This window comes from Colobus angolensis, unplaced genomic scaffold, assembly GCF_000951035.1.
Source record: "Colobus angolensis palliatus isolate OR3802 unplaced genomic scaffold, Cang.pa_1.0 Scaffold292, whole genome shotgun sequence".
In the NCBI taxonomy this organism is placed as follows: Eukaryota; Metazoa; Chordata; class Mammalia; order Primates; family Cercopithecidae; genus Colobus; species Colobus angolensis.
In genome coordinates this window covers 246610-269794 of record NW_012116177.1, presented here as the reverse complement: position 1 = coordinate 269794, position 23185 = coordinate 246610, and the positions used below count along the sequence as shown (strand labels likewise).

At 37.0% G+C, this 23185-nt stretch overlaps 1 protein-coding gene across 4 annotated transcripts in view; it reads left to right on the top strand.

Moving 5' to 3' along the window:
* Nucleotides 1–23185, top strand: part of PKP4 (plakophilin 4) — a 243014-nt gene that overhangs the window by 60516 nt on the left and 159313 nt on the right. For 2 of the 4 annotated variants that reach the window (XM_011949179.1, XM_011949181.1), the window contains exon 1: nt 13684–13835. In XM_011949179.1, coding sequence (XP_011804569.1) covers nt 13704–13835 — 132 coding nt within the window. In that variant the 5' untranslated portion in view covers nt 13684–13703. Of the gene's footprint in view, nt 1–13677; nt 13836–23185 lie in introns of those variants that run through there. The other 2 variants (XM_011949180.1, XM_011949182.1) reach the window with 2 other exon arrangements.

The following is a 23185-nucleotide window of genomic DNA, read 5'->3' as shown; positions in this document are numbered from 1 at the left end:
CTCTCCCACCCCACTTCCACCCCAATTTTAGACTTTTGGCATTCTCTGAACATAGCACATTGTGGTGTTTTACGCCTCTGTGTCTTTGTAGTAAGTCTCATCTTCCCTGACGACCCTGCTCTCCTGTGCGAAGTTGAGCTCCCCTCACTTCTGTGGTGGTATATTTTATGCATGTTTACTCTTGCATTTATCACACTATTTTTACTCCTTTGTTCCTGCTAGACAGCTCTTTCAGAATCATAATGGCCACAAAACCTAACACCATCTGGTGTATAAATGTGTTTTCATTGAAAACACAGATATGTTGTCCTGCCTTCCCTCAGTTTGTTTCATGCTCCCATTGAACAAACACTTTCGAACACCTACTGTGTTTTGGGCACTTTCTGGATCTGCTGAGAATGCAGTGGCAATCCAGATGAAAATAGTCCCTCCCATTACTGAACCAAGACTGTATGGTTAGATTGCAGAAAAGTAAATAAGTTATCTTCCAGTCCATTGCATTCTCCATCTGTGATCAACAAAATTCTAGGAACTTTGTAGTGGTTGTTATTTTTTCTTGTACTTTCTTCAAAAAGCTGTTTGGAGATGTTAAGTGTGAAAATTTGTCTCCTTGAAAACAAAATATAGTATTAAGCACACAGATTGTAAATGGAATAAAGGAGACTGAGAGATAACCATCATTCCTCTATCCTGCTGAAGACTGGACAGAAAGAAAGGGTGTTATCACAACTGAGAATCTATGGTACTTTTAAAAAAATATCTTTTAAAATCAAGAGTTTTTTTTGTTTTTTTTTTTTTTAACTCTAAAGAGCTACTTAAAAAAATTGCAAATTAGGCCAGGTGTGGTGTCTCACGCCTGTAATCCCAGCACTTTGGGAGGTCAAGGCGGGTGGATCACCTGAGGTCAGGAGTTCAAGACCAGCCTGGCCAACATGGTGAAACCCTATCTCTACTAAAACTACAAAAATTAGCCAGACATGGTGGCAGACACCCGTAATCCCAGCTACTCGGGAGACTGAGGCAGGAGAATTACTTAAACCCAGGAGGCGGAGGTTGCAGTGAGCCAAGATCGTGCCATTGCACTCCAGCCTGGGTGACAGAGTGAGACTGTCTCAAAAAAAAAAATTGCAAATTACTCAATGCATCGTTGCTTAAATCAGCATTATTAAGAGACTTTAAACATGTATAAAATCAACACTTCTGATGTTATAATTCAAAACTGTTGACTTTGCTTTTTTTGCCTGTGCTTTCAGTAAAGTAACTTATAAATTAACGTCTGTATAAACTGGATATGTTTTAGGCAAATTGTTTATAACCCAGATGGGGAATTTATCTGTCAACCAAAGTACCAGAGTGTACAGTATACCAAGGTCATTTCCATGTGAGTGTTCATGAAACAAGAATGAAAAAGTAGCTAAAAGTTGTACCTGGCCTGGAGTAGGCTGGGCTTTTTTTCTGGAAAATCATTTATTCATTTACTTTCAAGCTAAGTTGTCAAGAAATGTAAGCCAGATATGGTGATGTGCACCTGTAGTGCCAGCTACTTGAGAGTCTGAGGGCTCAAAAATTATTTGAGCCCAGGAGTTTGAGTCCTGCCTGGGCAACATAGCAAGATCCTATCTCTTGAAAAAAAAAAAAAGAAAAAGAAAATAATTGCTACCCAGCCTTCAGCAAAAACACAATTTCATGTTTTTAGTGTCAGGAATCTTTATTGAAAAGAGCTTTAATTTTTCTGTACCATTTCTTAAAAGTATTAATGTTTTTCTTTAATAGATAAACATCAGTGGAAAAGCTGAGGAAAGCCAAATTGTGAAGGATGGAACAATGTCTCTTTCCATCTACATTTGCTCATGAATGATAATGATTATCATATTGTGGAATTTCCCAAAGTATGTTCCTCTGAATGTTAATAGGTGATCCTCAAAAAAAATGGGGTTGGCTGGTCTGGTGGTGCACACCTGTAATCCTGACACTTTGAGAGGCTGAGGTGGAAAGATTGCTTGAGGCCAGGAGTTCAAGACCAGCCTGGCTAACATAGTGAGACCCTGTCTGTACAGAAAATTTAAAAATGGGCTGGGCATGGTAGTGTGTGCCTGTAGTCCTACCTACTAGAGAGGCTGAGGTAGCAGGATTGCGTGACCTAGGAGTTCAAGGCTGTAGTGAGCTATAATTGTGCCACTGTACTCCAGCCTGGGTGACAGAGTGAGAACCCATCTCTTTTTTTTTTTTTTTTAAATACACATGAGGGTCTCTGGTTAATAAATGTTGAGATGTAGGGTTAGGTGAGATTAAACAGGTTCATTTTTTTCATGATTTCTCGGAGTCTTTATGATACTCCACACCAGTGCTTCTCAAAGCTGAATGTGTATAGAAAACACTGGGGATCTGACCCACATGTAAAGTCTGATTTCTTTGGTCTGGGGCAGGCCTGAAGTTCTGCATTTCTTAACAAGTTCCAAAGTGCAGCCTGCACAACTGGCTCACAGATCACACTTAAAGTAACAAGATTCTTAGGGATTTTCAAGAGGAACCATGTTCTGCCACATTTCCCAGACTTGCTAACCATAGGAACCTCATTTTGAGATGCTGGAAGTTGTCCATGGAGCACATTTGAGAATTTTAAATTGAATCTTTAAAATTACAGATGAATTAATGTATAATTTAAATAGAAGTCTCATGCAGATCTTCTAAGTTATGATTGGCCAAACAGCCCCGTGTAAATCCTAAGACACTGAAAAAATCATTTAGCTAGTTCATGTAGAAGGAAAAACCATTATGGGCTAAAAAGACAACCACTAGGTAAGAAAGCAAGTGCACTGGATTATATACTTTCCTTTTTTTTTTTTTTTTTTTTTATGAAACGGAGTTCCTTTCTTGTTGCCCAGGCTGGAGTGCAGTGGTGCAGTCTTGGCTCACCACAACCTCCGCCTTCTGGGTTGAAGCGATTCTTCTGCCTCAGCCTCCCGAGCAGCTGGGGGATTACAGGCACTTGCCACCACGCCTGGCTAAGTTTTTGTGATTTTAGGAGAGACGGGATTTCACCATGTTGGCCAGGCTGGTCTCAAACTTCTGACCTCATGATCTGCCCACCTCAGCCTTCCAAAGTGCTGAGAGTACAGGCGTGAGCCACCACCCCCAGCCTACTTTTCTTTATTTTTAATGACCTTATAAATATCGTTAAATATTCAAGTCTTTAAACAATTTTACTTTGTTGTTACTGCCTCTAGTAATTCACATATAAATTGGCATATTTCTAAATCCCCATGTGTGCTCTGCTAGTGATTTCATTAGTCTTTAATCTTTGTTAACACTAGTATTTGATATGAAAAACTAATGATGAAAACAAATCTTTTATTTAAACAGATTGAGATTTGATATGGTTTACCATACCCTAATTACAAATGACATAAAACAGCAGTCTAGGGAGGTTTTTAGAAATCTGTTGAACCTAAAGCAAATTAAAAAAAAAAAAGCTGAATAAAATTAATTACTACATTATAGATGGGCTTTTTCCCACCTGGGTCCTTCTGCCCCACCTAGAATAGTGTCTTCATTTATGCATTTCTGTTGAAATTCTTTTGAGCCCCTGCCATCTGTTTCAGCTCTTATTTCCTCATTTATCTCACACTGCATTTTATTGTAGTTTGTTAATTTGTCTTGTGCCTTTCAGATTGTAAGTTGGATGGGATTTCAGGGTCTTATTTATCTTTGTACTTTTACACCTGGTTTATAATGTGGTTGATACATAAGTAGATCAATAATACATTAAATAAATAATATTGTTATAAGATAATTCTGGGTAGTAGCATGTGCCTGTACTCCCAGCACTTTGAGAGGCCCAGGCAGGTAGATAGGTTGAGCCCGGGAGTTTGAGACCAACCCTGGGCAACATGGTGACACCCCGACTCTACAAAAAAAATATGAAAATTAGCTCTGTGATGTCGTGCCCCTGTAGTCCCAGCTCCTCAGGAAGCTGAGCTGAGAGGATTGCCTGAGCCTGGGAGGTCAAGGCTGCGGTGAGCTAAGATCCCACCACTGCACTCCAGCTGGGGTGACAGAGCAAGACCCTGTCTCAAAAAAAAAACAAAATAAGATAATTTCGTACATCAAATATTATACTGAAAAAATAAGTTTAAAACTTTTTTCTGTATCCCTGTCATCTGCTGATGGTTATTTCATGTAGTATTGACTTATTCACGGTATAACAAGCCATCCTAAATCTCAGTGGCTCAAACAACAATGAGTTTTTAAGTTGGCAAGGAGGTTCTTCTGGGCTGGCCTAGGCTCAGTCAGGTGCCTGCAGTCAACTGGTGACTAGGTCAGGGCAAGACTAAGATGGCCTGTCTTACATATTCTGAGGTCTTGGCTGGAATGGCTGCGATTGCTGGGCTGTGTATACATAGCGTCTTTTAATCCCAAGTTCTGTCACAGTTTAGTGATCTCAGGGTTTCAAAAGAAGCTGTTAGTCCTCTTAAGATTTAGACTCAGATGTTGCACAGGATCACCTCTGCCACATTCTGTGATCAAAGCAAGTCATCTGGCTGGCCCCAGATTCCAGGGGTGGGGCAGTAGATGCTCCCTCCTCCTGCAATTTTGAGAGCCACAAAATTGCAGTCACCTGGAGTTACTGTCTACATATTTCTTCCCCCGAGATAAATAAAAACACTAGTATCATTTCCCTTTTATCAGCTCCTCACTCCTCTCATGTTGATACTACACAGAAGGTATGTAGGTTTAATCTTCAGTTTTCCTAAATCATTTGCTTTGCACTGTTTTTTTGTGTCCTAAACCTTCCTTTGTCATATTTGTTATTTTGCTGCAGAATTTCCTTTTATTCAGCATTATGGTTGGGTGATTTTGGTTACAGAACTTCGTTTTGTTGAAACAAATTCTCTGAGTCCTGGTATGTCCTAAAATACTCTTTATTTTGCCTTCATATTTGAATCATAATTTTTGGTCAGTACTTGGAAGCTATTGATAAATCTGTAATTGAGAAAATGTGTGATGCTAATTTGATTTTATTTCTTTTTTCTCTATAGTAACATACATAACTTTTGCTTTATCCTTGGAACCTAGAAATGTCACTGGCTTGGTCCAGGTATAGCTTGTTTCATTCATTTTATTCACTTATTGGCTCATTTTAAGTGATTTGTTTTCAGCTCTGGGAATTTTCATTTCTTACTTCTTGTAGTATTTCTTCTTTTTTCTCTTTTCCAAGATCTTGGAGTAAACAGATGTCATTCCTGTGTCTGAACTCTAGTCACCAAACTGTTCTTTTATCTTTTTGTAAAATCTCTCACTCTTTTCTGTTGTTGTTGTTTCTGAGAGATTTATTTAGGTCACTCTTATGAAATACTCTGTTTTAAAAAATTCATTTTGCTGTTCATCTCACGATTAAGACTTCTTTTTTGTTTGTTTTTTTGTTTGTTTGTTTGTTTTTGAGACGGAGTCTCACTCTGTCGCCCAGGCTGGAGTGCAGTGACCGGATCTCAGCTCACTGCAAGCTCCGCCTTCCGGGTTCACGCCATTCTCCTGCCTCAGCCTCCCAAGTAGCTGGGACTACAGGCGCCCGTCACCTCGCCCAGCTAGTTTTTTGTATTTTTTAGTAGAGACGGGGTTTCACTGTGTTAGCCAGGATGGTCTCGATCTCCTGACCTCGTGATCCGCCCGTCTCGGCCTCCCAAAGTGCTGGGATTACAGGCTTGAGCCACAGCGCCCGGCCAAGACTTCTTTTTTATCCTGTAACTTTTTCTTCAAGGTTTCTGGCTGCTTCTCTTTCCTACATACAATTCTTAGTTTTAACACTAGGATATTAGTTCTACCTGTTCTACTTTACTTTCTTCTGTTTGGGGAATTTGGTCTCTGCTGGGTATCAGTGTCTGAGGCCTGCTCTGTCTGAATCTCTTCTCTGCCAGTGACAAAATGCTTGGGCACTTGCAGGGTAGGCGCTGACCACCTAGCTGCACTCTCTCTCCCCTTGATTATCCTGACGTTGGCCCGAGGCCTGAGAGCCTCAAGTCTGGGATCTACCAGACTGAGCCTTGAGCTCTCTCACCCAATGTTCCACCCTCTAAAGCCAGCCTTTGCCTCTTTGTGTTATGGTTTCCTCTCGTTGCCTTACCAAAGGTCTATAGCAGTTACCTTTCTGACATTTTGGCACACCGATGACATTTTTTAAATCTCCAGGCTAATTTTCTTAAGAATGAGAAAATGCCTTTTCTATTATTTCATGGAGTTGTGAGTTGGAGAAAAGTTGAAGTTTGTGCTCATCTTGCCTCTTGATCCAGTTTCCCCTATCAGAGTTTTAATTACATTCTTACTCTATTGATTACCTCCATCCTATCTTGGTATACTCTTTAACATTCCAGATATAGCTCTGAATATGTCATGATTTTCATTTCTTCTCCTCCTGGCATCTATGGTGCTATAAAGGATCCTGAATCCTCAAAAAGAAAAAAAAATGAACCTGTAGTACTTTTCAAAAACGATTTTCCTTTTTTCCTCTTTTCCTTTCTATAAGAAGTAAGATATTTTGGGGAAAGGTTGAAAATGCCCACATGTAATTCATGTTTATCAAGATAGAATTTCCAGTTTTCATTAACCATTTTGCAGTGCTTTCCTTGTGTTATAGAGGCCAAGTCAATGCTGCGTAAGGCCAGAGGAGCACCATTCATAAAAGACACAGTGTGAGCAGCCCAGGATGCCAACAGTGTTGACTCTGGTGTTATACGTTAACCGTGTGTTTTATTGTCAAAAATTGTTATTGAATGTTATACAGGGCTGAGGGCATTATATTTTGCAACTTAAACCACTTATTATTGAAGTGGATTCCTTCTAGGCATTTATGCATCATAAAATTATATTTAATCTAGTTTTAAAACAAGAAGTAGTTTAATTCTATTGAAAGTGGATAATCTTTAGTATTTAAGTTACTAAATACTATTCTATTTATCATCATTGAACTGTTCTAAATTATTTGATTTATAAACTGCATTTAATACTATCTCATGTTTATTCCACTATATTATTCTTTTTCCATTTTATGAGAAAACTATGAAAATACATAAAATATGCATACAATTAAAAAATTCTGAAAAGCAAGCACATCTGTGTAACTGCCAACCATGTCACGCCGGCGCTTTAGAAGTTCTTCATGTGCCCCTCTGAGATCACAGCCCCCTCTCTCCACAGAGGTAGCCACTCCTCTGACTTTGGTGATGGTCATTTCCTTGCTACCTATGCATGCATTCTTAGTAAGCATAGTTTTATTTTGCCTGTTGTAGAATTTTACATAAACGGAATCCCACTGTTTGTGTTCTTTTGCACCTTGCTTCTTTTATTCAGTATTATTGTTGACAGTCATCCTTGTTTTATAGAGCTTTGGTTCATTGATTTATTGCTATAGATGAAATACATTGAATGAATATATTACATTGTATTTATCCATTCTACTGTTAATGGTCACTTGAGTTGTTAGCAACCTATTGCTTTCACAAAGAGTGCTGCCGTGAACATATTTCTATAACTCTCCAGGTGCCCATGTACAAGAGTGTCTCTACTTAATCAGGAATGGAATTACAGGGCTACAGAATGTACATGTCATCAGCTGCACTAGATAATGCCAAAATAGATTCCAAGGAGTCGTTACCCTTTACACTGTCATCAGTAGCATGGGATAGTTACCATCGTTCCACATCCTCACCAGAATTTGATACTGTTTTGCTATTCTGGTGTTTGTGTATTGACTACTCATTGCAGTATTAATGTTCATTTTTCTAATTACTAATAAGGTTGAGAACTTCATTATTGGTCATCTAGATTTTCTCCTCTTTATACAAACCTTTTGCTTAATTTTTTTTACCAGATGACCTTGCAGTGATATTTCTAGTGAAAAATAAACTCGTAATCAAAAACATTTAACTACTATGAATAGATTATTCTCTTGAACTACTATGCTGTTTGGCATAGAGCTCTTTTCTAAGCAAATTCTTGCCAAGACATTTGAATTTTTTTATGAACCGCCTGATTAGAAGGTTAGTATGCAGCTACCTCTAATCCTTCTGAAGAGTTGCAGCTTTTGGATATATTTCTATTTCCAGGATATTTTAAAAATATAACTGCAAAAAGTTTATCTGATACTCCTTTTAGAATTCTAGACTCGATGCCATATGCTCCTGAAGATGTTTAACTTTTCAGGCAAATTCTTAATTTCCTAGTACTTCATTCTTCTGCAATATCTGTTCCAGTTTCATTATAAGTAAAACAAAGAGAAACTTATCTTTGCTGTATGATGATACTCTTAGCAATTTTTTCTACTTATTACTGTTAAAATATTTTGTTCATCTAATGCCTATTTTCTACACTTTTATTTGACGTTAGTATCTTTATTTTTTGAATCAAATTTAAATATTCACACTTTCTTTAACCTTTATTTTTTATTAATTTTTCTTAGGCATCATTATTTTGTCATATCAGTTTTGAAATTGTGTTTCTCATCAACATTTTTTGAGTGTTCATAATGACAGCTATATGTTGTACTCCAGACACCTAAATCAAGAAAGAGAAAAATAACTGGAGTCCAACTTATTTTTCTAAAAAGATAAAATAAAGTGTACTTGGTATGCTTTCACCAAAAATTATTAGTAAGGCGAGTAGAAGGGAATTAAGTAGAGAAAAATCCAGTATTTAGTTGATTTTCCATCTCTGGAAGATTTAAGACAGATGATTTTGTGGACTATTATCAGCTGTGGTAAAAGAGATTATACATATTGAATAATAGGTTACACCTATATATTACATCTGTAATATGCCAAGAAAGCCTTCAGTAGTCATACTAGAGTATATGTGGTCTGCAGCCTTGAGCAGAAAAACTGCCTGTTAATCACTGATAGTTGAATATAAGATTAAGATACATGCATGCATATAAACACAATTATACTGCCAGTTTCACATATGAGCCTCTTTGTGTTCAATAAAGATTATGATGAAAATGCACAGCTGTTCATAGTCAACCCTCGTCTAAAACTGTGAGGATATCATACTTAATTCACAATATTTATCTTGGTGACTCTGCTTCCCAGGACCAATGAACCCAGAGGAGGCTTCTTAGAAGCCTCAAAAGAGTTCAGTCTAATGGTATGATTTTAAAAAAGAGACCTGGGCAAAGAAAACATTTATTAAGTAAAGGCTAGGATAAAATGAGAACACAGATATGCATACCCACACGTGTAAGAGCTGGTCAGATTCATCTCTGAGCTTTGTATAGCCAAAGAGAAAACCAGCTAATCCTACAGTTGCCAATAGCATCCACCATTCCCTTAGGAAAAGCCTAGGTCCTGGCTTTCAGATGGCTGATACAGAGACAGTGTGACACAGTAGACAACATTCTGAAAAGTCCTGAGGAACATTCACATCTGTTCAGAATCTAGAACTTGTTTAATCTTAGTGTGGGCCTCAAGGTTTAGAGTTTCCTGTTTCTGCCACACACAGTGCAGCATCCCTTCTACACTATCCCTCCTGCAATCGTCATCCAGACACTGATTAAAGATCTCTCATCATGGGAGTGTGCCACCTTCAGAGGCAATCAGTTCTTGAAATTTTAAGCATTTGACTATTAGCTCCAAAAGGAAAGCCCTCTGTTGTTGTTCCAACCTTTAATTTTGATTCCAAATATAAAGACAGTAATAATATAGGTTAATACACATTTGTTACAAAGCCATTAATTTTTAGTCTGGCTCTTGGGATTATAATCTAAAAAGCCTCCTTCAGAGGCTTATAGGCATCTGCTTGTCAATGCTGGATTTCTCTTCTTCAGGTCAAATATTCTCTTCTTGTTCCATTAACTACCACTCTCATGTCTCCCAGTGAGCTTTGAGCTCATAAAGAGCAGGAGCTGTGTCATTCACATCCTCCCTGTCCCCTTGCCTGGAAATAAATGACTGGATCCCTTTAACATCCCACTCATCATCTCTTGAATGGGTACACTGTGTCCATTCCTGTTAATGTGCCGCCCTTACTGGAAGTAGTTATGTCCCAAGGAGCCTGAAGGAAAGTTGTAAGCTCACTTATGCCCTTCCTATCATCCTAATGACTTATATCAACACAGCATAAGATCACCTTAGGTTTGGGCAGTCTTGTTTCACTTATGATTCACTCATTTTGCTCTTGAACCTGAAATGCCTACATTTATTTCCCAATATGCTGCTGAGCTAACATAAATACAGGACCTTGTATTTATTCCTGTTGTTTTAAATCTCATCAGAGGCAGCTCATTACTGCAGTGTAGCAGTATATTTTTTGTATTTTAATTTTATCTCCATCTGGTAAATTCAGTATTCTTCATCATCATTGAAGAACTTGTGTATGACTTGTATTGATATCATGGTTAAAACATTTGGTGGGGTTGGGTCAAGGTCAGAACTCTGGTGTTACGTTAGAAACCTCTATATATTGATGTATTTCATTCAGCTGTTTACAGATTGTTGAAGTCAGCAGTTGCCCTTATTCCAGCCCCATTTCTATGTTAATGACAATGTCACGGGGGACTTCTAATATCATATACGCCCCACTAGAGTTTGGGCAACACTGCATGGTTACACTGCCACAGACAGATATTAGACCAGCTTAACATGACTTTTCTTTGGTGCCCCGTTTTATTTCTCACAAATCACCTCTTGGATAAAATCCTTTAAAGAATCTCACCCAAGATCTGTGTCTAGCTCTGTAGTTTGTAATGTGAAGAGTCTACCTTCCCTTTTTCCAAAAACAGCCATGGCATTTTCCTCCTTCCAGTTTTCTGGCATGCCTTCATTCTCTGTACCCTCAAAAATGATTCAGCAACCTATCTGTAAGTTTTCCCAGTTCTCCTGAATGTGATCACTCAAATCAGGCAAATTGAGGTCACTAAGGGAAGTGTGAGGCCTAATTTCTCACAGTCTCTTTACAATATAAGTCCTTTTTTTTTTTTTTTGCTAGTGGAATGGAGCAATAATATTATTCTGTGACTCCAGTCTTAGCTTGATACTTTCCAGTTCATTAAATGATCTTACAATTATGAAAACTACGAGAAAATGGATAGGAAACATTCATAGGTTTATAACTTGTCAGCACAGTGATCGCTCCCCTGCCCCATGTTGGTTGTGGCATATTGAGACTGCCCCAGAGATAAGGGGTAGGGAAGTGTCTCACGCTTAGTAATGACAGGTACCATTGGCTTTGCTCCTCATCTGGTGACTGTTCATGGCTGCCGGTGATGTGACCTAACCTTTCAGGAATCAGAATAGATATCATCCATGTCTATGAAAATCTCCTCTCCTGCCAAGATTCTCAGCATTATATTACTTTCTTTTATACAGTCTCTGACCCTCCTCCTCTTGACTTTAGCATTACTACTTTTCATTTACATCTTGCTGTACTTTGCCTTGATTCTATGTTGCTGCGTCAGCTAGGTGATGAGCCCCCTAATGGTCAGTGTCCCTGGGAGAGTGGTACTCAGAAAATGCTCCTCTGGGCTCGTTGGTCCTGGGAAGCAGGGTCAGCAAGATAAATATTGTGAAATTAAGTATGATATCCTCACAGTAATGTAATACCATAATATAATTCTAGATCTTTGTAACAGTAAGACTCCTTCCATGTTAATAAATAATTACTTCCCCAGTTACATTTCTGTTTCTCCTTTTCTCAAATTCTCTTTGTTCACTGAATTTTTCCTTTTCTTTTTCTTCTTACACAGTGGTTGTTTCATGATATTATACTCTTGACATTTAAAATTTTTGGTTCTTGGCATTATTTGTTTCACTGTTGCATAGTAACATTTTTGTTCTCTGCAACCATCTGCTTATTTTAAGGTGTGTAATTTTTCAATGGCTAGAATACTTTTATATCTTTACTTGCCTTAAATGCTAATCTAGGATCTTTGTGTAGCATTTTTTTCCTTTATAGAGCTTATATCTTCTCTTTAATGAGCACTTGATAGAGAAAATTTTATTCAGTTGATAATATTTTGTTTTACATCTCAATAAACATTCCACATACACTAAAAAATATAGATTGCCATAAAATTGTTACATTGTATAAAGAACTAGCCATTTTTATCGGTGAGGTAGTGAGGTAGAACCGCCCCCCTCCACCCCACCCAGGGCACTTAGGTTTTGATCCTACTCATCTCCATGTCTCAGGATCCTTCTATTCATACTTGAGAAGATCCTGCTTGCAGTTCAAAGTCTATCTAGGCCTTATGCGCCGTGAAAATGGGAGATTGAGAATTCACTTGCTAGATAGAGCAGGGATGAGAACTCATGAGGCTGGTGTCAGGGGAAATGCACAGATAAACTAATCAGATCCACTGTCCATTTATGCCTATTAATATGACAAGAATAAAACAACCACCAGCAGAAACCTGAAACTTAGACCCTCTCCACTAACGTGGAAGCCAGGAGAGTAGGAAAGAAGATGGGAGCTCAAAGGGTATGTAATTTCCCCTTTTACTTACGGATTATTATTTTGGAAACAGAAGACTGATACTGAAATTTGAGGGAATGGGGAAACAAATCCCAGATCAACTATAGAATTGAAGACTGGAAGTTAATTGATTACATTGAAATATATAATAGTAGAGTAATTTGCAAGAGAAAACTGAAGAATGTTGAGGAAAATGTTTATAGCCTCAGATGTCCGTATTTTAATATACAGTGTGACACATCTAAACAGATAGGGTCTCTCGGACATCTTAGGACTTGGCGGAATTTACCTAATGACTGGAGTGAGACAATGAAAATATATCATCCTTCATTCATGTATTCTTCATTCATGTATTCATGAATGTATTCTTCATTCATGTATTCATGAATGTATTCTTCATTCATGTATTCATGTATTCCTTCATTCATTTATTTTATACCATTTATTGAATACCATTTAATATGCCAGGCGCTTGACTAGTTTCATGGTATAATAAAGACTGTACTCACAAGAAGACAGAGAGACTGACATGTAAATGAGTTGTTAAAATTTTAATAACACTTTACGCTAACCATCGTTTCCCCCTATTTTCCAAAATTGTAGAAAGTCCGTGTTAGGTCAGTAAGTCTCTTGACAAACACACTGCTGTCACTATGTGTTGTCTTAGGAAAGGCACTCTATCTCCTGCCAAGAACCTATTCTTCTGTCATAAGCTATGGGCCTAAAAAATAGATTCTCTTTTCAACACCGCATTCCTAGTCATTGTTATCTTTGAATAATCAGATTCTTCTAAAGAAACCAAGCTAGCTGTAAGACTCCACCAAGGATGAAATTTTTGCTAGTTATTAATATATTATATTTCTTTAAAATAAGCAGACTTTTATTTTTAAGGCTTCTTTAGGTTTTAAACTCTTTTTTTCTTTTCTGTTGCAAAAACCTCTTCTGCGATTGGTAAAACATTCTTCTCATGTCAGTTAACATTTGTAGATGTCTTTTTGTGTGCATGTTACTTTGAAAACAGACCCCTATAGCAATCTAGAATGTTTATTATTTAGTTTCTTGGTAAGTTAGTCATATTTACTTATTGGTTACCATTTAGAAAATTTAGCAATTTAACAAGCTTTTGATCATGGCGTGTAGACTATAGTCTACTGTAGTTGCTAGGAACCATCTGTAAATCCTCGGTTCCTGCAAGGGAGCCCAGAAGAAAGTGTTAACCCTTTGCCTGCTTGATTGCAGGAGGAATGCCAGCTCCTGAGCAGGCCTCATTGGTGGAGGAGGGGCAACCACAGACCCGCCAGGAAGCTGCCTCCACTGGCCCAGGCATGGAACCCGAGACCACAGCCACCACTATTCTAGCATCCGTGAAGGAGCAGGTACATACTCGTATTGAAATTTGCAATGAGTTATTTCTTTAATGCCTTTAAAAAATTAATCTTTGGATATGTTTTAAATTTGTCTAACGTCCTTGACGCCTTCACGTTTTCTAATTATAAGGTGTTTACATCCCTGAGTACATTGGGATGACTGGCATGTAGAGCTGCTCCAGGTGCCAGTCAGAATCGGAACATGCAGGATACTTGTGCGTCTGCAAGTAAGGACAATCTCGATGGTGATCGGTGTCTCTGTCTCTCCCACATTGCAGAGTGTGTGCATGCACGCAAAGCTGTGTAAAGCATAGTTCTCAGTGCTGACTTTTCTATCAGGACTCTGGCAACCTGAGGCCTGTAATAGCGTTAGGTATTTTGAACATTTTAACATAGGTAGCATATAGGGTTGTCTCTGTGATTTTTGGATAAAGGCTATATTTGTGTGTTTGTCTAAATTTAAGTATATTCATTTTGTGAGCTAATGTTCTAAAACTTGTCGAACTGTGCCAGTTTGCTTCAATGTCATGTTTATGTTGTTTTTTTAAGGCATTAATACTCTTTATCCTTCAAACTCAAGTAACCTTCTATATTAGGTCTTATCTGTTGTGCTTAGAGAAATTAGAATTCTGCAATTTTAATTTCTTAAGATTTAAAAGCTTAATAAGGTAAATGTAAATTTAAAGCTCCAGGGATAGTTTTTTGTTTTTTTTTTTTTTCCTGCTGCTTCTCTCCAAAAAACATTATATGTCCCCTGTGAGGGTTATTTTGTTGAAATAATCTAAGATTAAGTTTTTTTTAAAAAAATCTTATAATTAAGCCACTGGATGTTTTTTTCTCAAGATAGGTAATGTTTTATTTGCTGGGATATTCCTTTAAAAGTCAGTATCAGTAACTCAGATGACTAATAATGAAGAAGATTAAGGAAACATTTATTACCTTATTGTTGTACTATTTGCTGTAACTTGAAATGTGGCATGAAAGATTGCTCTATAACCATGACACATGTCTGACGTTAGAACTATGTTTTCAAGAAAAATTATTTCAGTTTATTCTAGTAACAAGATGTCAAAATAATTTTTTTATTCCTCAATGAAATTTGAAGTTTTTAAACTTTCCACAAAGAGTTTGAAAAGGTAAAAGATATAGTCAGTACAATTTTCATCTTCCACCAAACTATATAGAATGTCTAGGCTTCTATTTTCCTTAGGGGAGAAAAAAGGACTCTTCGATAGCCCTTCATAGTTGTCAAGATTTGACCCACGGAGCTGTTAAGGATGAGAAGCCTCAGATTTATTTGGGGCTCTTAGTATATACTGTGTTTTGGTGAAATGTGGTAAATTTATCAGCATGTTTAGAAATGACTTAAAACTATTAGCTGTGTGCAGTAAACATAGCAATGGGAACGTTCTGTTTGTACCTTGAGACCATATACCCTATATATAAGAAAATAAGGAAACTTGTTAAGATTTTGACACTAGAATTCCTTGATGGCCTCAAATGACTTCAAAATTTTATCTTCTGGCAGTAAATAGTGTTCTGAATAAGTATTTTGTGGGAAATGCTAAGAAGAGTTCTAGCTTCTCAAGGCAGCCAAAAATGTATTTATCCTATTCATTAAAACAATTATGATATGTAATTAGTTAGTTGGTGGGATGCTATACTCTAGTCTTTGGTTCTCTTCCTGTTGTGAGAAATTGGAGTTCATTAATATATATTTGCAGTTTCGTACATAATTTCTTTTAAAAATTTTAAGTACTTAGCATTTCAATTGTTTAACCCAGGATACCACATCTGTGTCTCTTTCCAAGATACTCTCCTGGTTTTAAATAGCTCCCCTGCAATTTTTGTGGCACTAGGCAAAATATAGTTGGAGTAAAAATTTCTTAAGACCCTCCTGAAATATGTCACTTCCTATCATCTACCCAATGGGATAGAGCACAGAAAAGTTAGATCCAAGTAAGAAAACTAATTACCATTCACCTTATATGTTTGATTTTAAAATTTACTGGTCAGAGTGTGACACTCTTAGCCCACTGTTACATGCAGTTACAACAAATGTTGGTCATATTTTATAATATCCAAAAGAGCAATATTCTTAGATGGAATGCATAATTATTATTACTTTTTAGAGATGGGGTCTTGCTCTGTTGCCCAGGATGGAGTACAGTGTCACCTTCTTAGCTCACTGCAGCTTCAAACTCCTGGGCTCAAGCAATCCTTCTACCTCAGCCTCCCTAGTAGCTAGGACTACAGGCATGTACTACCATGCCTGGCTAATTTTTAGTTTTTAATTGTTTTTTGTAGAGATGAGGTCTCACTATCTTGCCCAGACTGGTCTTTAACTCTTGGCCTCATGTAATCCTCCTGCCTCAGCCTCTCTAAAGTGTGAGGATTATAAGTATGAGCCACTGTACCTGGCCCATAATTATTATTTTTTTAAAAAGTCTCACTGCCATGCCATAATGGTATCCACTCTGTGATCTCAAATAACAGTCCTTGTTTAGTGGCAGCCGTGTCTTAGGAATGGTGTTTCCTTAGGTCACGAAAGGAAGGGACCCTAGCAGTGCAACTGGGTACATGGACTAGGTTTCCATTCTGTTTTCTCTGCTGACCATGTGATCTTGGAAAAATTTCTTAACCTTTCCTTTCCCAGTTTGCTTATTTGTAAGATGCAGATAATAATAGTGAGGACCTTAAATTAACGTAGGTAAAATGCTTACAGCAGTACCTGACACTTAGTAAGGGCTAACATTACAGTTGTCATTATCATTTCTGCATAAGAAGAAAAGGCTCCTCTTAGGAGGAGCTAGTGATTCTACTTGTAACCATACTAAAGATTCAGTGAGCCCTTTTTTTGGACATTGCTTTGAATATTGAGCAGTGTTTATGCTGTGACAGTAGTTTACTTATGCAGACACTAAACTTTAAAAACTTCATATTGATCTCACAAAAACTATACATAAACATATAGTTTTATGTATATGTTATGAGAAGGAGCATATAAAAATAAATTTTATGAACATGCTAATTTATTGCAACCCCAAACATAATGTCAAGGCACTTGGTTAAGTATCTTATAAAATTCACCTGAATTTTGAGAGAAAAAGTCTGGGTTCTTCAGTAAAGTACATCTAAGCCAGTAAAATACCTCACACATACTCCCCTTGGGCAATTCATGGTAATTGGTAGGAAGGGAAACTGCAAGCAACCAATAGCAGTCTTGTTAACAAACCATTAGTCTATTAAATATCTGAAATTGGACATTCAGTGTCATAAAACAATGAACTCTTTCTTCACTGGGCTATGCTTTCCGTAGAATCCTCCAGTGCCAGAAGCTAGCTGTTCCTTGTTCTTTGGCATAATGTTAGAATTTACAATGTCTTTTGAGAAGTGATAACCTCTCATAGTGATGTCAGTCATGTGGATGTGTACCCGCGAAGGTACAGAAAAATCCTCGCTCCTTGACAGAAAGAATCCTTGCTACTTCTGTTCAAACACTGCCTCTTTCATGAAACATACCCAGCCTGAAGTCAAATCTCTCTGCTGATCTCTTTTAGCACTTTATGCCACTGTCATGACTCTTAATAGTATGCTTTTTTGAATTTATATAATCAGCTACCTAAGGATAGAGCCATGTTTTATGCATTGTTTTATACCTGTGTTACAGGTTGCTTCTCTCCCAACACCATGGATATATTAGACCTGCAATAAACAGTTGTTTGAGCAAGGAATGAATAGATAATACTTACTGTCGATTACTTTGTCACCAATTTGCGGTTTTATTAAGATAACAAAACCTATAGCCACATTCACAGAAATATTGTGAGCAAGAGAGTCTCACAGCACCTAGAAAACTTGTCACTCAGCTGAACATTCTTCTTAAGACAATTTGAATTGCACTATATCCATACTGATACAGGATTTAAATCCTATCTCTTCATAGTGCAAAATAAAATTTTATTTTGTATCTGTGGTCAAATAATGATATAAGTGTCATAACTTTCATCTCCCATCTGTCCAATTTAGTTGAAAATTAAGTTTAGGGAATAAAAGGATGTGGTTATCTTAGTGATGTCACAAACTATCCACCAGTGTTATATATGTCGGGTGGGGTAACTACTAAAGAAATGTTAAGAAATATGCTTTAAGAGAAATAAAAAGTCAATCCACAGGAATAACAAGTTGATATGATTCCTGGACATGATTCTGAAATTACAGGAAATGTCAGAACTTCAACCACCAGTTGGCTGTAATTAGGATCATCCTTTAGCAGGTTCTACTGCTCAACTCAACTCCAAGTAAGAATCCAGGAGTCCATGATGAGTACAGATGTAGGAAAGGAGGAATCTCCTAATAGTTTTCAAAAATATCTGACAAACTTGATACTGGTTAGTGCCTAGCATAATCTCTTACATGTAATAACTAGATAAAGAAATACAGCGCTGGGCATGGTGGTTCCTGTCTGTAATCCTAGCACTTTGGGAGGCTGAGGTGGGCAGATGGCTTGAGCTCAGGAGTTCAAGACCAGCCCAGGCAACATGACAAAAACCCTGTCTCTATAACAAATACAAAAAATTGGCCAGGAGTGGTGGTGTGCGCCCATGGTCCCAGCTACTCAGGAGAATCGCTTGAGTCTGGGAGGTCAAGGCTGCAGTAAGCCGTGATCATGCCACTGCACTCCAGCTTGGGTGACAGAGCGAGAACCTGTCTCCAAAAAAAGAAAGAAAGAAAAATGTAGTGCCCTCAAAGGATCCTGCCTCTTCCTGTGAAAACTTTAGATTAAACTGATTGATTTGCCACTGAAATGCACAGCACACCCTTGGATGCAGAGGAATTGGAATTTAATAAGCCATTCGCTGCTCATCGAGAGCCTTGCTGCTGCCCTCTGCGACTTACTTAGGTGTGTCAGAATGCTCACTCACAGGCACAAGGAAGCAGCGAGCCAAGCACCATGTGCAGGGTATTATTATCAATTGGTAGAATACATTGTAGTTTTATAAAGGTTCCGATATGATCTCTTGGTTTCAGAAACACTCTTTAAAAAAGACAATATGGCCAATCATGGCTAGGATTTGCAAATGTCTTTCACAGTTCTATATAGGGTACAAGTTGATTTCTGGTTTTGTAGAATTACACATGTAATACTCATTAGAGTCTTTCATCTTCTGTCATAAATTTGCTTGAATAATTTAGATCTCTATTTGAACTTGGCCATATTTTCAGGCTCTTTAGCCACTTCTTTTTTTTTTTTTTTTTTTTTTTTTTGAGACAGACTCTCGCTCTGTCACCCAGGCTGGAGTGCAGTGGTGCAGTCTTGGCTCACTGCAACCTCCTCCTCTTGGGTTCAAGCAATTCTTCTGCCTCAGCCTCCCATGAGTATCTGAGATTACAGGTGTATGCCACCACACTCAGTTAATTTTTGTATTTTTGGTAGAGACGGGGTATCTCCATGTTGGCCAGGCTGGTCTCAAACTCCTGACCTCAGGTGATCTGCCCACCTTGGCCTCCCAAAGTGCTGGGATTACAGGCATGAGCCACCGTGCCTGGCCCACAAACCACATTCTTATATTTTTGGTTAATGATTTCCGAAGCTTAGAATCTAGATTTAAGGTTGAAGCCAATCCAGATAGTATGAACTGATAAGCAAAGAATAGATTTGGTAAAATATGCTAATTTTATATGCATTCTTTTTACTCTGGTGAGGTCTCAAATTAGATACTGTGTGTGCTTCTTTTGTTATCTTTGATGAGTGAAAATTGCAATGTTCCTCATTTGTGTGGCTCTTAAAGAGAATACCACTTTCAAGATATTTTCTGGCTTTTTTTAAAATAACCATTCTATCTTCAGTATGTCCATATTAACTTAAGCAATATTTAAATATCAAAGAGTGAAATGAGAGCCAGAGATCCTTAATTTTTTGAAGATAAAATAAGAAAATCTGAAGCCCAGCTGTGTCCTATTGATGTTACTTCATTTTTACATAGATATCTTAGCTTCAGTAATTACACACCCTTCCTGTATGGCAAAATGCCCAGAAGTGAACAAATTCCAGTACAATTATTTACTTTATTCCTCTGGAACTGAAACAACTCAACTGTTACACACCTGCCTTTGTAACTTCCTTTTGTTTGGCCATTTTGCTTATTTACAATGAAATAGTCCTCTTTGACACACCTCAGCCACATGCAGGAGAGAGAATTTTTATTTCAGCTGTAAACAAGCATAGTTTGTCACTTAACTAGAAGCCCTGTGCTGTGTAAGTACAATGCCTGAAACTTCTGACTTTTCCCATTGGCAACTTAGTTATTTTTCCAATTGGTAACTAACTTATCCTGGCAGTTGTTGTTACTGTGTATAACCTATAGTGAAGTTTCCAGTGCCTGAACTGCAGCATCTAACCCAAGGTAAGATTGGATCTCAGTGGTTTTTGTGGGATCGTCAAATTTTACAGCTTTATATCCATAATATTGTAGAAACGAGGTTCAAAATGAGGACAAATGGCAAAGCTCTTGTGGCACTGTTTGACTTGTATTCAAGAATTCTGAACTCTAAAATGGCTCTCAGGAGATCAGTCCTCTTAAGTTGCATGTACCATGGTCAGAATTTAACATTTCCCTTCATTTTGTTAACGATACAGGGTGTCCTCCACCTCAAGCATCCCTGTGATTAAAGAATACTACAGAGTATGGCCAACAGGTTTATTCAGTATTTGAGTACTCCTCACTTCCCAAAGAAGTTGTCCTTCTCAACATTAAAAAATTAGACTGCCAAGAGGTAGCTAACAACAAGCATATGCATTTGGCTACCTGTCTACATTATCCAGTAGTCTGATGAATGATCAGATGGACCTGCTAGCAAAGCTTCCAGTCTTATATGTCTTCAGTTATATATTCAGAATAACTTAGTATTTGTTCTCTTTGATTTCATTGGAAGCATCATTTTAGGTTGTATTGACACTGAAGGGTTTGTTTAGAAGACTGTTAAATTCTATGAATTTGAACAGACTCCCTGTGACTGTTCACACATAACTAGATCACACATGCAAACATGGAAAACATAGTAGGTGCCCAAAATATTTATCAGTTAATGAACTAAAAATGTAAACATGTTTACAGTGCCTCCATACTTAGATTAAGCTTGCTTTTAATTAATTAAGAATTGTTTGTTCAAAGACTACTCTGAGCAAAGTACTTTGTCAAGGAATGGGTTGGGGGGAGAAGCAGACGTATAAAGATGATCTATTTCATATAGTTTCTACTCTCAGAATAATGCAGAGGCACAAACCATATTTATACTTCAATATAGAGTAATTGACACATTATAAATATTCATTAATTGATCCATAAGAGAGAAGAATGTTTGTACTTTTGCCCCCTTTTAAACAGGCTATCTATATGTATTATGTCAATTTTAGGTAAGTTTGTTAACTTACGCATTTTTAGGTTTAATTTTTACCACTGAATTACCATTACATTTGAAAATAATGGAATATTTTTGCTTAATTTTTACCATTGAATTAGCATTGTTTCGTTTACATTGAAAGTGATAGAATATTTTTCCTTTGTTAACACTTAAAGCCAACCGTGACTGCATGTTTAAAACTGTAATTTCCTTTTCAGTTGAATAATCCAGTTTACAGTTTCTTTTCAGAGTTAAATTATGAATATATGGAATAATTTCCCCCTGTACACGCAAACTTTATGCTGTTAAATTTGAAATGAGTGACTGCTGAGTTGGTGAGATTAAATGGATGAGAGGATTATTCAGCATTGAATTCTCTGCTTTGCATGATCATTTTTCTCTTTAGAATTACTTCTGGAGAGAAAAATATTTCAGAAACATATTTTTCCCTTCAGGTATAACCCTAAAGTTATTCCATAGCTGTTGCAAAACATAGCCTATCTAGTGCCTATCTTCATGTTTAAGGGCTCCCAATTTCTAAATTGCCAATTTTGTTACTTTGCAAAAATGTGTCCATATGGTCTTACTTCATCTGTTTATATTTTACGAATGTATTGTTCCCAAAGTGATCAGATCTGCTTGTACCTCAGCAAAGTAATTTGGGTTATGGTTATTTTATTTCAGGCATTCCTAAGAAAGATCATTTAAAATGTAAAGTTCTTTTCAAGTAGTTCAAGGACAAATCTATGTTTTAGCTTATAGAATCTTGAGAGTTTTTATGTACCCAGACCTTAATAATGTAGGAGTTACACAAAGTAGAAACAGTCTGCAAGCAAATTGAAATAACACATTATTGAAACTTAAAGACAAATAACATACTATGCAATTATATTCTATATAGTTATATTTCAAATATGAAAATAGCTACCATAAATTAAAAGTATACTTAGAATTTCAATCTGTGCGGCTCTTGAAAGAAAATTTAATTTTCCTTTAAAAATTGGAGTTCAAAGCATTTCAATTTATAAACTGTTTAGTATTTTAACTTACAGTCTTTTTCTTATGAAAACTCCTATAATGCAATGTGACATCAGTGAAGTGTTTATCGTGAGTTATCATCTACCCTAATAGGCATATATCTCATTTAAAAAATTTCCCCAAATCATTCTTAGAGTCTAAACCAAGATTAAGGTCTTAATCACTACCTATGGCCTTCTAATAAACTATTCTGGCAGAATTAATAACTCTTACTGTTTCATTCATATGTAGTATTTCTGTATTCTGATATTCCTTTAGAAATACCTTTCCATCACAAAGTCGACATAGGCCATGATTTCTCTTCTTTTGAAAATACTTCTATTAATTATTTTTAAAGTAAGCCCTTTATGCCCAACTGAAGAGTCAAGTAACACTGTTTTTCATTCATAAGCTTAGCTGCCTTATATATTCCTTGGTTTAAGTCTAGGACTGTTGGAAGGGATGATGCTTACTGGAGTTTTCCCATTGTCCTACTTTCTCATTTGTTCCTTAATAAGATAAGTAATATTATTTTTCTATAATGTAAGCTCTTAACAGCAAGATTTTGATTTTATTTCATTTAGCAAAGAATAATGAAAAGCAAATTCATGTTAAACTATTATGTGAAAAAATGTATCTTAGTGATTGCTGCTGTTGACATTCTAAGCTGGTTGAATAGAAGATTTGAAGGTCTGTAGGTACGACTGTGAAAAATATTTGTGTTATTTATGGGTACTGAACAGAATGCTGTTGCACTTAGCTCATCTGATCTGCACTACAAATTGGGCAAATCTGTTTTATTGATGTGGAATAATTTATCTAGTTGAACAATTTTTTTAAAAAAGCAAACTTTTTAACCCTGGGTAAAACTTCAGTTTCCCACTGAAAACCTTGTCAGAGTTGGAGAGTGCTCTTCTTAGTTTAAAACCAGTAGATCA